Source organism: Acinonyx jubatus, chromosome B1, assembly GCF_027475565.1.
Source record: "Acinonyx jubatus isolate Ajub_Pintada_27869175 chromosome B1, VMU_Ajub_asm_v1.0, whole genome shotgun sequence".
Taxonomy (NCBI): domain Eukaryota; kingdom Metazoa; phylum Chordata; class Mammalia; order Carnivora; family Felidae; genus Acinonyx; species Acinonyx jubatus.
The window spans coordinates 70,251,181-70,263,442 of record NC_069382.1 but is presented as its reverse complement, the minus strand read 5'-3'; the positions used below and the strand labels follow the sequence as shown (position 1 = coordinate 70,263,442).

General features: G+C 37.2%; 1 protein-coding gene across 8 annotated transcripts in view; it reads left to right on the top strand.

The window, feature by feature from the left end:
• Positions 1-3,542, top strand: part of GUCY1A1 (guanylate cyclase 1 soluble subunit alpha 1) — a 62,280-nt gene extending 58,738 nt beyond the window's left edge. For all 8 annotated transcript variants that reach the window (XM_053216811.1, XM_027067845.2, XM_053216810.1 and 5 more), the window contains one exon: positions 2,648-3,542. In XM_053216811.1, the coding sequence (XP_053072786.1) occupies positions 2,648-2,849 (202 nt within the window). In that variant the 3' untranslated portion in view covers positions 2,850-3,542. The remainder of the gene's footprint in view (positions 1-2,647) is intronic.
• Positions 3,543-12,262: the final 8,720 nt, after the last annotated feature.

The following is a 12,262-nucleotide window of genomic DNA, read 5'->3' as shown; positions in this document are numbered from 1 at the left end:
CTGCTACCATAGCAAGTTTCAGGCTACAGATGGTTTCATTGGCTCATAAAATTCCTGAATGTTTACCAGTTGGTCCTCATAAGCCAGCATGAGCTAGATCTAGCATGGCACTATCTGTGCATGTGATATAATATGTATTCTAGAGTATGAATAAGCCATGTACAGCTATAACATACCTATAAATGGTATTCCCAGATCATAGGCCATATCCAGTTCAGCTTTGCTGAGCATCCATTAGCTGTCCAAATTGGTCTTGCCGATTTATATTCCACCAGCGGTATATGAAGGTTTCTATTCCCGAAATGTTACCAGTATGAATGTTGAGTGATAGCTAATTGATGCTTAACCAATCCTGTTTAGTCTGTTTGTTTGATCTTCACAACTGTCCTAAGAGACCTGTACTATTATTCCTTTTCACAGGCTAGAAAATGGACACCTTTGCTGCTATTCAAACTTAGGTCTACCAGACTTTGAAGCCTATATGTTTAATACTATGGAATTCTGTAACTTTTCATTATATATTACCAAATATTATGCTTTATAAATAATGCACACTTAAATATTTCTGGATCATGACTAAAGCATCATTTCATTAATTATTTTTCAGATTGCATATTTATTGATGACTTTCCAAAAACGAGCTAACTGAATACTCACATGTTCTTTTCTGCTGGAAGACTGTCATTTGTGAGACCTAGGTTTCTATTCAGTTTTTTTCTTCATTGCATAGAATGGTGTCACAGTACCAAATCTAATGCAGCACCATCATCCAGTTGCGTTAGGACATGACATCACAAACTAATGAGTAGGAGGCCATGGTCTGGTTTAGGGCCCAGAACTGACAACATTTTTTCATCCATTGCCTGAATAATAGATTAGAAAGATGCTTATTAAGTTTGCATTTGACAGAAAGCTAGGGAAGCAAGTAGAAAGAGGAGCCAGTAACTTCATCAGTAGGATTGGAATTTAAAATGAATTGAACTCATATGTGGAAGAAACAAAACAAATGAGCACAGGGAAAACAGAGAGAGGGGCTGGAAACCAAGAAACAGACACTTGGGGCACCTGAGTAGCTCAGTCAGTTAAGCATTCAACTCTTGATTTGGGCTCAGGACCTGATTTCATAGTTCACGAGATCAAGTCTCTCATCGTGCTCCATGCTGTCAGCAGATTCATGATCTCTCTGTGTCTCTGTCTCTCTCTTTCAAAATAAATAAATAAACTTAAAAAAAAAAAAAGATACAGACGCTTCACCACAGAGAACAAACTGATGGTTACCAGAGGGGAGGTGGGCAGGGGGATGGGTGAAATAGATGATGGGGATTAGGGAGGGCACTTGTGATGAGCACCAGGTGCTGTATGGAAGTGTTGAGTCACTATGATGTATACGTGAAACTAATATAACATTGTTTGTAATATAAACTGTATGTTAACTAACTGGAATAGAAATGAAAACGTTAAAACAAATTAAAAATAAATAACTAAAATGACTTTACTGTACTGGACAAAATAGTAGTAAGTAATAAAATTTGGTAGACAGATAGAAGAAGAAATATTTCAAATACCAGATAGTTAAGAAGAGTGTCAATTTGTACAATTAAATCTCCTTTTAGTCCTACTAACCTAGAATTCATATAAATTCTATTGAGATTCAAATGTTATTCTCACATTATTGGCATGTATCTTATATAGAATTTTTCTTCTATAATTTATTGTCCTTGATTGCTTCTCAATAGTATTTACAAAAGGAATGAATTGCTAAAGGGATAATGTTATTTCTCTTTCAACTTAGGAAGCCTTATTCTATAACATTATGTTTCTGCATGGGCTTGGGGTTTTCTTGCTATTATTAGACTTTTGGGTTATTTTGCATTTTCTCCCAGTACTGTGAATTCATGGTTAAATGAGTTATTGATTATATCTTTACAAAAATATTTTATAATTGCTTTTCCTAATAAGAGTGGATATATTATTTGGTAGAATTGTTTCAGTTCTTGTGAACTGATTCTTCATTGTTCTGTGAAGATGTTTGTTAACATCATTAAGATCTGTCAATCATACTGAAAATGGCTGCTTTGTTAATACAGACAGTCCTCAGCTTTCAATGATACAACTTAACGAATTGTCAACTTTACCATGGTACAAAACCTACATGCATTTAGCACAAACCATAGTTTGAATTTTGAATTTTGATCTTTTCTCTGGTTTACCAGTATGCCACATGACCCACGTTCGCAAACAGGGGTATAAACAACCCATACACTTACAACCATTCTGCACTCGCACAATCATTGTTTGTCACTTTCAATAAAATATTTGATAAATTACATGAGATAATAAACGCTTATTCTAAAACAGGCTGTGTGTTAGAGGATTTTGCCAAACTGCAGGCTAATGTAAGTGTTCTGAGGACATTAAGGCAGGCGAGGCTAAGCTATGATGTTCTGTATATTATGTGTACTAAATGCATTTTCAACTTACGATATTTTCAGTTCATGATATTTTCAATTTATTAAGATGTAACCCATCATAAGTCAAGGAAGATCTGTATCTTCAGGAATATTCATTTTTAGGGTGTCTTTTCTTGCGTAGACAGTTATATCGGTAGTAGATTTTAATATTGATATTTTTATCTTAATCTTTTCAGATTACTCAAAGACTGTCCTGGTTTTGTGTTTACCCCTCGATCAAGGGAGGAACTCCCACCAAACTTCCCCAGTGAAATTCCTGGAATCTGTCATTTTCTGGAAGCTTATCAACAAGGAACAAATTCAAAACCATGGTTCCAAAAGAAAGATGTTGAAGATGGCAATGCCAATTTTTTAGGCAAAGCCTCAGGAATAGATTAGCAAAATGTAAACCCGGTTATTAGGCTTGGGTTTTGACTCCTACGAGCATGTGTGGAATCTCTGAAAGCACTTTAAGATTGCAGATGACTAAGAACAATATTCAAATTTCAGGAGCTAAGTCACCATCTACTTTTTCTTCCATTTAACATGACAAAAATGTATTCACTTCAATACTTCAAGTCTTCAGAGAAAAAAAAAAAGGAAAGAAGCCTCAAAAATGACATTTGGGGGATATTTCTGTTACTATAACAAACACTTGTTACCTGTACTCAAAACTCAGCACCTTGTACATATATCCAGTAATTGTAGTGACCTGACTTGCACAAACTGATGGGGTTACCTGCAGTCTGTGCCCTAGTGGAATGGTTGTTAAAGTGTATTTGTGATAGTGTTGCCTTAAAAAAGCTTTCTGAATAGAAATGATAGTCTTTGATACCATAAGCTCTTTGAACCTTTCAAGTCTGCCTTTTCTTACATTTCTTCATTTAACTGTTGGCATAGATAACAAAATAGGTTGAGTATTTTTTCTGTTGCACTGTTTCTTCTCCATTTTTTAAGAAGATAAGCAATTATGGGTTAGATGCAATATGAATATAAAGTAGTTCATCTATAAATATCAAAGACTGTTTTATAAAAATATCTGCCATAACATAATGTGTCATATCAATAAATATTGACTTTTGTTTGACATTATTCTGCACTTTGGTAAAGGCTATTTTCATTCATATTAGCAATTTAATTCCTATTAATTCATTTTATGTCATAATATCCAGGATACAAGAGGCTTATAGCCAATATAAAAATGCAGTAATATCATTCTAATTTAATTAGAAGTAACATGGGAGTAATGTAAGGATCAGGGAATATACCATGAAGTACAGACGTAAAACATTTAAACACACGCGCGCACACACACACACACACGTAGAGTGATTTGGATCTATTTCAGCAGCCATTCTGCATTGCCATGTTGAGTTCTGTAAAGTTCCAGTGAGAAATTTAAGTTCAGAAGTGGGAAATGAGACTTGTTCTTTTTGCTAATAGCTTTTTTTTTAAGTATTTGTGTCGGACACTTTGGTGTGTATGTGTATCCTAAGAATCGTCAAGTTTTTTTGTCTAATCAAGTACACATCTGTGAATTTTTCTATTCTATTTGAGATATCGCAATGTTATTTTTTAAAGAGAATGTTAGTATTGATGAAAATGATGCTGCGACTTCATTATGGAAATTCCTAAACATTTTTCTGGAGCCGGAACTTTTATTTTTAATGACATTAGCCTAAGCTCTCTGAAGAAGAGAGTAATCTACAGAGTTTGGTTTTGGATAAGGATTTGATTTTTAAAAGAACTCAGTTTCAAAGCAGGAGAAAGATGAACATTGCAATCTTTAAATCAGTATTAGCAGAGTCATTGATACACTAGCCTGGTGACCTCAGGAATAAAAAGTCACCATTCATTGACCTCTAGCATCCCCAGTTTTCTACTACAGATATGGCAATGATTATCATTTATTAAATGATATCCCAACATCTTGAAGCACTGATTATATCTCACTAAATACCAATCCTATTATTGGAAAGTATCACAGGTCTTGGGAAAACAGAATTTTGGAATGAACCCTTATTATAGCGAAATAATAAGAATTAAGGGATTAAAGGAAATTAAAAAGCATAGAATAAAGTGTTTTCTTTATCAAATTTTTAAACACACCCCAATCTTTTAATAATTCATGTTCTAAGTTTGTAAGTTAATTAAAATTCAAAAGTATTTTCTTGGTATACACACACACAGAACCAATGGAAGGCAATGTAAACAATGTGAGTAACAGCTATATGGGAATTCCTTGGACTATTCCTGTAACTACTCCGTAAGTTTGACATTTTACCCAAATAAAAAGTTATCAGAAATGTATTTTCATGGAGAAATGAAATCATCTGTGATAGATACCCAGCCCAGCCTACAAAAGCACATTAATTACAAAAGATTACCTTGTGGATGATAAGTAAGATGAACATACATTTCCATGATAGAGTGTGTTCAAAATTCACAGCGTGGATGGCAAGCACATTAAGGAGTCCCTTTTGTCTCTCTTTCTTATCCATTTTGGAGGGTAGTGGTTATGGAGACATTTTCAGATCCAGACCACTGATGGAAAGCAGAGACCCAAGAGAGTAAGTTTTCAAGGAAAGTAAAGTTACTTCAACATTTTTTAACCTTTTCTCCAAATTACTTATCCCTCATATTGCCTGTCATGCCAAGGCCGACCTTTCCAGTCTTGTCCTATGGTTAAGTTAAAAGCAGTCCTAGGATGGAACAGGATGTTCTCTGGTGAGCCCAGCAAGCTGAAGAGGTGAACGAAGGGGAGTGTTTACTCCACATAGTGGCTGGGGTATAGACATGGCTCCCTGAGACTCCCCAGCTGGGAAAGTGCCAGATTGGAGTTTTACATGCAAAGCCCCAATGAAGTCTAGGGCTATACAATGCTTTAAAGCAATTTTCAAATCCCTGTTAAAGCAAGAGTTAGTAGTCCCAAAAAGAATAAGTTAATGAATTATTGTAGTAGTTTTAAGCATGTGGATTTTACCTGGATAAATCACTATTAAAAAGTGAAAAGAAGAGGTGCCTGGGTGCTCAGTCAGCTAAACATATGACTCTTGATTTCAGCTCAGGTCATCATCTCAAGGTTGTGAGATCCAGCCCCACACTGGGCTCCATGCTGGGCAAGGAGCCTGTTTAAGGCGATCTCTCTCTCCCTCTCCATCTTCCCCTCTCTTGCTCATGCATTCTTTTTCTCTCTCTGAAAAAAAAAAAAAAGTGAAAAGGAATCTCTCATACACATTCATTGGGGTGGCTTGAGAGGTCATTGTCTTTCACTGAACAATACAACATAAAACGTGTTTTGCCTGATTGTGCACTTTGGTGGTATTTCACTCATTAGATGGCTGTACATGGAAAGTTACACAAAGGCAGATTTGAAAGGTGGAAGGATTGGGGGATACGGCCCGGCCCTGTGGGTGGGAGGGCAGTACTGGAAGGAGCTAGGCAAAAGGTGTTGCAATTCCTTTGTTGAAGGACTTATCGTCTTCTGCAGTGCAAGAACTGAGTGCTACAGAGACCCTAGATAAGTTCAATCCTCTTGTCTAAATACAAGCTAAAAGCAGGGACAGCTTGCTTTATTGAGCAGAGAACAGCAAAATGTAATTGGTAATCAAAGTTTACAGTGTTAAAAATGTACATTTGCGGTTAGGATTCTTCCGAAAGCCTGGGAAATCTTTGCATCCTCTAGTGAGAAGGGGAAGCATCACCCCTGTCCCGAAAAGCATAAGCTTATGGAAGTACTTAGTCCTTGGGAGTCTTTGTTGCACTCAGCCTTCTGCTCTTAGCCACCACTGCTTCCAGGTTTTACATAAAGTGCAAACTTTCTTTTAAGTGCTTCTTTTATTGTGTTGTTGATATGCACTCATTTGGTATTGTTACTTTAAAGCACCTCAAACATTTTACATTTTGTTGCCATCTATACATTTCCTGTCAAGCAGCTTTGCTCTGAACCTGTCACACCTACATCTGTTTTGACTAACTCACAATCTACACAGTTTTTCATTCAAAGCTCTTCCCCTACCTACCCCCATTTCTTCTATTCAATGCCTGAAAAAACAAAACAAAACAAAAACAAAAAGCAAACAAAAAAGCATAGGTTTTATAAATGCATAGATTCTGATTTAAAAAGAATAAAAACAAACTAAGCAAAAGGAGAAAAGAGGTGATATTCTAAAAGCCAGGCTTCTTTTATCATCAGTACAGATTCTTTTTCATCATAGTGAATTTACATTTCAGGAAAGTGTTAATAATTTAGATTTAAATACCCGGGTAGAAATCAGGACAAAATTTAAATGGCAGATCTAGGACTTTTCAGATATTCTGGTAGAAGATTTTGGATAAAGTTGTGCTGCTTTTCCTTTTTTTTTTAGTATTTAATGTCAAAATATTACATTGCAAATAAACCTTACAGATTGTGAAGAAATTTGCTTGGCAGAAAAATGACTTTGCATAATGTCTAAACCTTAAAGTAGCTGCTAAGATATTTGTTACATCTGAAATGTTGCCAAATCCATTTGTATTGAAGAAAGAACTCTGAGGTAGTCTCAGAGAAAATTAAAGCAAAGCGAAACAAACATACAGTTACAGGAGTTGGACAAGCCTACATAATACATTGCAGAATAGAAGGGGCAAAACTGAACTGGTCGAGAAAGTTATAGTGATAATGGTCACGGAATTCTGTGCCTTCAGAGAGAGTGATGACCAGTGAAACAGGGATATGCAGCATCTAGGCACAGTTCAGTTACAATAAGCCAACTTTTTCCCCAAACAACTTGTGTCTTGGAAATTTGAAGTGAATAAAAATATATTAGTATTTGAGAATATACTGTTCCTTCACCTCCTCCCACATGTTAATTAAAGATGCCTTGCAAAATCTTATGACAACTTAACATTCACTAATCTAGAGCAGTGTTCTTCAATCTTTGGAGTCCTGTACAATATTAGTAAGATATTTTGGTACATGGACAGTATATTATCAATACATAAGCATAAATGTAAATATTACAAAGATTAATGATTTATAAACATAATATGCTACCCTCAATCTGATATACTATGGTATAGTGGTAAAGCTTATTTTATTTTTTGAATGAGCATGAATATAAATAAAAATTCTAATATTTTCTTCACTTAACCCGAGTGAATCAATCATCTTTATATTTTACTTTGGAAACTGCTGCAATAGGCTAGTGGGTCTTCATTTTCACTGAATCCTGTATCACTATGAGAACTAGGTAAAAGATGATAGATACAGACCATCATCCTTCCAAAAATGTGCATATGACCTTATACCCTAAGACTTACCTGTATTTCCAGAGGGCTCCCTGGATTCTATTCCTAGGCCACTCTTGTTAGGTAGCATAACCTTCAAACTGAGAACTTATTAGAAGAGAGGAAAAAATAGTAAATAATGTTTGAAATGAGAAGTGTACAACCAGGAGAAATCAGTGACTTTTGGTTTAGATGAAACCACTTTTGATTTTTGAGGAATAAAGGGAATTAGTTTATTTGGTACTATTCTGTAGAATAATTCATGGGGCTTCACATATAGGCAACTAAAGTTTCTTTTCAGCCAATATTTAACATATCTCTCGACCTATTTTTCTCTAGTTTTTGGTAAATGTGTATGCTAGAGGTATCCCAATTTTTTTTTTCTAATTTAAGTACTTCTTTTCACTTTTCCTCTATGTGAAATAGAATCACTGTTGGACCTTGCATTGAAAACCTTGATACTAACAACACTCCTTTTATTATTACTTTCACAGGTGATATTTTAAATAACACATTTATTTTGAGTTCTGCCTCTGGCAGAGTTGCAAAGTCTATCAAAAAGTTATCCTGTGTCTCAGAAGCTTGTTTGTGCTGCCACATAAATATTGTAACAAGTGTTAAATAAAAACCTTTATAAAATTTAAAACTAGTGCTGTCTAAGAAAAATGAACTGTTGCGTCAAGTGAAAGCAATGCTGTTTCAAGTAGCACAAACACATTTGTTCTCATGTAGGTCTTGCTGCTACAGATAGAGGGAACCTCCAACACAAGAGTGTGGAAAAACAGGACTGACAGCTATTATCCCTTTTCAAAAAGTTACAGTTAATGATGGTACTAATGTAATCAAGATACGTTTCATTAGGTATGTAATGCTTTTATTTTCAACAGAACTCACATCCAAGTTTTTCAAGTCACCCATAATATCAAATTATTTTTTAAACCTAAACTTAAGAGTAAAACTGTACTCTGACTACCCAAGTGTAATGGTTAGTAGCATAAGCTCTGGGGACAATTTGTTTTAGCTACAATCTGCTAAAAAAAAAAATGCTTTCCATCACTGCCTTTATATTTTGTAGAGAAACAGGAGTACAGACTGCCTTTGTTCTACACTATATTTTCAGGATGCTTGTATAAGAAATCATCTTAGAAAATAGAGATGATGTTTCCCTTGAGCAAAAAGACAGGCATATTTAGTGGCCATTATAAAAATTTCTGTTCCTAAGCTCAGGGCTTCTTTTTTATAATGCAACTCGCTGTGTGTACAGGGGTTCTCTCCACTTTGTCCTGTGGAAATTGGGACCCAGGGAACCAGTGCAAGATAAAGCGGATGTTCTCTGTCTGCTATCATAGTTGTGAGAAATGAAGTCTTTAATCTCTGACCCAGGAATCTTGTATCTTCTGGCTGCATCCACATAACTGTGGCATTTTAACTTGTTAATTTGCAAATGGTGTAAAATCTCACTCCTCATAGTTATCAACAGTTTTGGCAAAGAGGATGGAATGTTGACAGAGACATGGCTTCCTGGAAGAGAGGGTATGAGGGTCTTGTGGGCTGATTTAACAAGGTTTGAGGACGAGTCTGTAGGAATCAGGGGCAAGGATGGTGACCAAATTGTATGTTCGGCAGGGTGATAAATGGTCGTCCATTTTGTTGTCTGCTAGTGAGGAAGAATTAGAGAGGAATTTGCATGTCAAGTATCAGAAAGAAGGTTCAAAGCCAGTTGCCTGAGCAGCAGCTTGATTGTTGCTTACACTCCCCTGGGGGAGAAGACTTCCTCTCCAGTCAGGCTGCCAGCCCCAAGTCTACCTCAATATCATAAATGGTAGAAAGAACAATCCCAGGTTAAAAGAAGTTTCCTACCCTTTTCAGACGATAGTTACCAAGATATACATTTGCACTCAAAGCAAAGGAAGGAAATCTGCATAAACCAGGTGAATTATTAAAATTTCAGATTGCTCACTTGGGAGAGGAGCATGCTGGATGCACAATGCTCGTGAAGGAAGGATGGCAGTAGAGGGAAGTCTTAAGGCTTAACCCTTCCTGCAATCTTTCATGCTAACCTTAAATCTCTTCAGAGATGACAGTTAAAGTTCTTGATGTTCTTTTCAATAGTCCTGGCCGCCAGAGGGGAGCTTGGTTCTTTTGGGGAGATTTCCCTGAAACAGACAAACTCCCATGGGAAACTATAGTAAGGCATTGTTATGGGTTGGATTGTATTACCCCAAACTCATATGTTGAAGTTCTAGTCCCACTACATCAGAATGTGACCTTATTTGGGAATGAGGTTGGAACAGATATAACTAGTTAAGAGGAGGTCATACTAGAGCATTTAGGCCCCTAACCCAATTTGACTGATAACCTTATAAAAAGGGGAAATTTAGACACAGACAACACAGGGAAAATGCCATATGAAGATTAAGGCAGAGATCAAGGTGATGACTCTACAAGTCCAAGGAAATGAATTATTGCCAAGAAAAACTAGAAGCTAGGTGAGAGGCATAGGACAGATTCTTTTCCACAGCCTCACAAGGAACCAACTCTTCTGACACCTTGATCTTGGACTTCTTGTCTTCTGTACCGCAGTACAGACAATAAATTTGTAATGTTTAAACCACCCAGATACTTGTTTCAGCAATCCTAACAGCTAATACAGACATTGGCCTATATTTGGACTTTTAATGCTCTGAATTGGATTTACAATGCTGCTCAAAGTGACTCACTGGAGAACGAGAGACTGAAATAGATCAATTATTGAAGGCAGACCTGCAGCCTTGGAAAACTCCCCTAGACCTTACATTTAAATTGGGCAAGAATTTAAAGATATTTTCTTAGTAATGAGGCAATTGCCCCGGACTAAGGAGATCTCCTTAAGAAGTTGCTGTTGTCTAAGTCAATCACTTGTCAGCTAAAGCGAGCAAACCCCAAGCCCCCAGTTGGAATACAATGTTGCTGTGGCTGCTGAATCAAGGGATGTCCACCTGCTAGAGTGTTGTGCAGAGTCAAAGACTTTGGAAGTTCATTTTTTCAATCCATGAGCTACCACCATGTGCTCCAAACTAATAGTAGATGTTCCTTGCTTAGTGGATTAGAGCCACTCTTGGCCTCTATACCCCTTGACCTACCCTTTCTTCTCTACTCTGACCTCAATTGCGTTAAGGAGAAAGACTATTATGGGTGGGCCAAGGAAAATCAAAGGTAATAAGCTCTTGCCTAAATATCTGGAGCTGGGAGGCCTTTGGGGAGGAGTAAGGAAGGAAATCAAACTGTATACCTCTGTTGTATACACATCATCATCCTAGCTGTCCTTGGTGGGATGGGACAGTGAATTAAATTAATGGGATTTAGGCAGGAATCATAGTGGAGAAGGAAGGCAGACATACCTTGTGTTTGGGGCCTTTTAGATTATTAATTCAGTGCATTGTTGTCACATCAATATCTGAATGTGTATTAAGATTTGATGTGTTATATGCTTGTACTTCCTTTTTCCCTAAATGCCAGAAGGAATTGTGGAAGGAAAGAAGGAAGGAAGGAAGGAAGGAAGGAAGGAAGGAAGGAAGGAAGGAAGGGCAGCATGCTATTAGACTCTTGTCAAAACTGAATGCCTTACTCATAAGGGTCTTGTGACTGTCCAGTCTGATATTCCCATTTCAGGGTGGGTTGACTCAGCCTCAATAATTAACAAGGTGGGAATGGTCCACAAGCTTCACTAGGTAAATAGAAACAGAATATTCAAGCAGGCAGCGAGCCTCACACGAGCAGCATCTCCGCTTTATAAGAAAAAGTGACAGCTGTCACTGTGGGGCAAACTTTATATCCTACTCTGCTGCTTAAAGGAAAGCTACTGGCTCAGTAGAGGCATTGGGTGACAGAGGTTTCCCACTTCTCTGGGCCTGGTTCACTGATGGTTCAGCTAAGCTAAAACCCATTGGTGCCCTGTTATATTTTTACTTATTCTTGGGCTGTTGCTAATGTCCTGGCTCTTTGGATGGCTACATATTAGCAGACTAAAGACACCCCTCTCTGGGGCCATGAACACTCAAAACAAATGACAATTGCTGAATCATTCATGTAAATGCCTGCGATGAGGATCTGTTCTCTAACGATACGGGATGGAATGCAGGGACTGAATGAAACTGCACCATTCAGATTTCCACCATCACTACCCTGGATCCATCACTGTAGCTAACATAGCAACACATTTGCCATCATAGGTCAGGCATAACAATGTGTTTCAGACCTTTGACCCTTTCTTGAAGCATTGTAGTCCTTGCACATAAGCTCTGTATTGTTTTAGGTTTCTTGGAACATTTACAGTCTAACAATGCTGTAGTTTTTAGTGCAAAAGCCACTCACCAATGTGCTGAAACGCAAATCTTCTTAAAAAAATTTCTTTTAATGTTTATTTATTTTTGAGAGAGACAGAGACAGAATGCAAGTGGGCTGGGGCAGAGAGAGAGGGAGGCACAGAATCTGAAGCAGGCTCCAGACTCCAAGCTGTCAGCATAGAGCCTGATGCGGGGCTTGAACTCATGAGCTGTGAGATC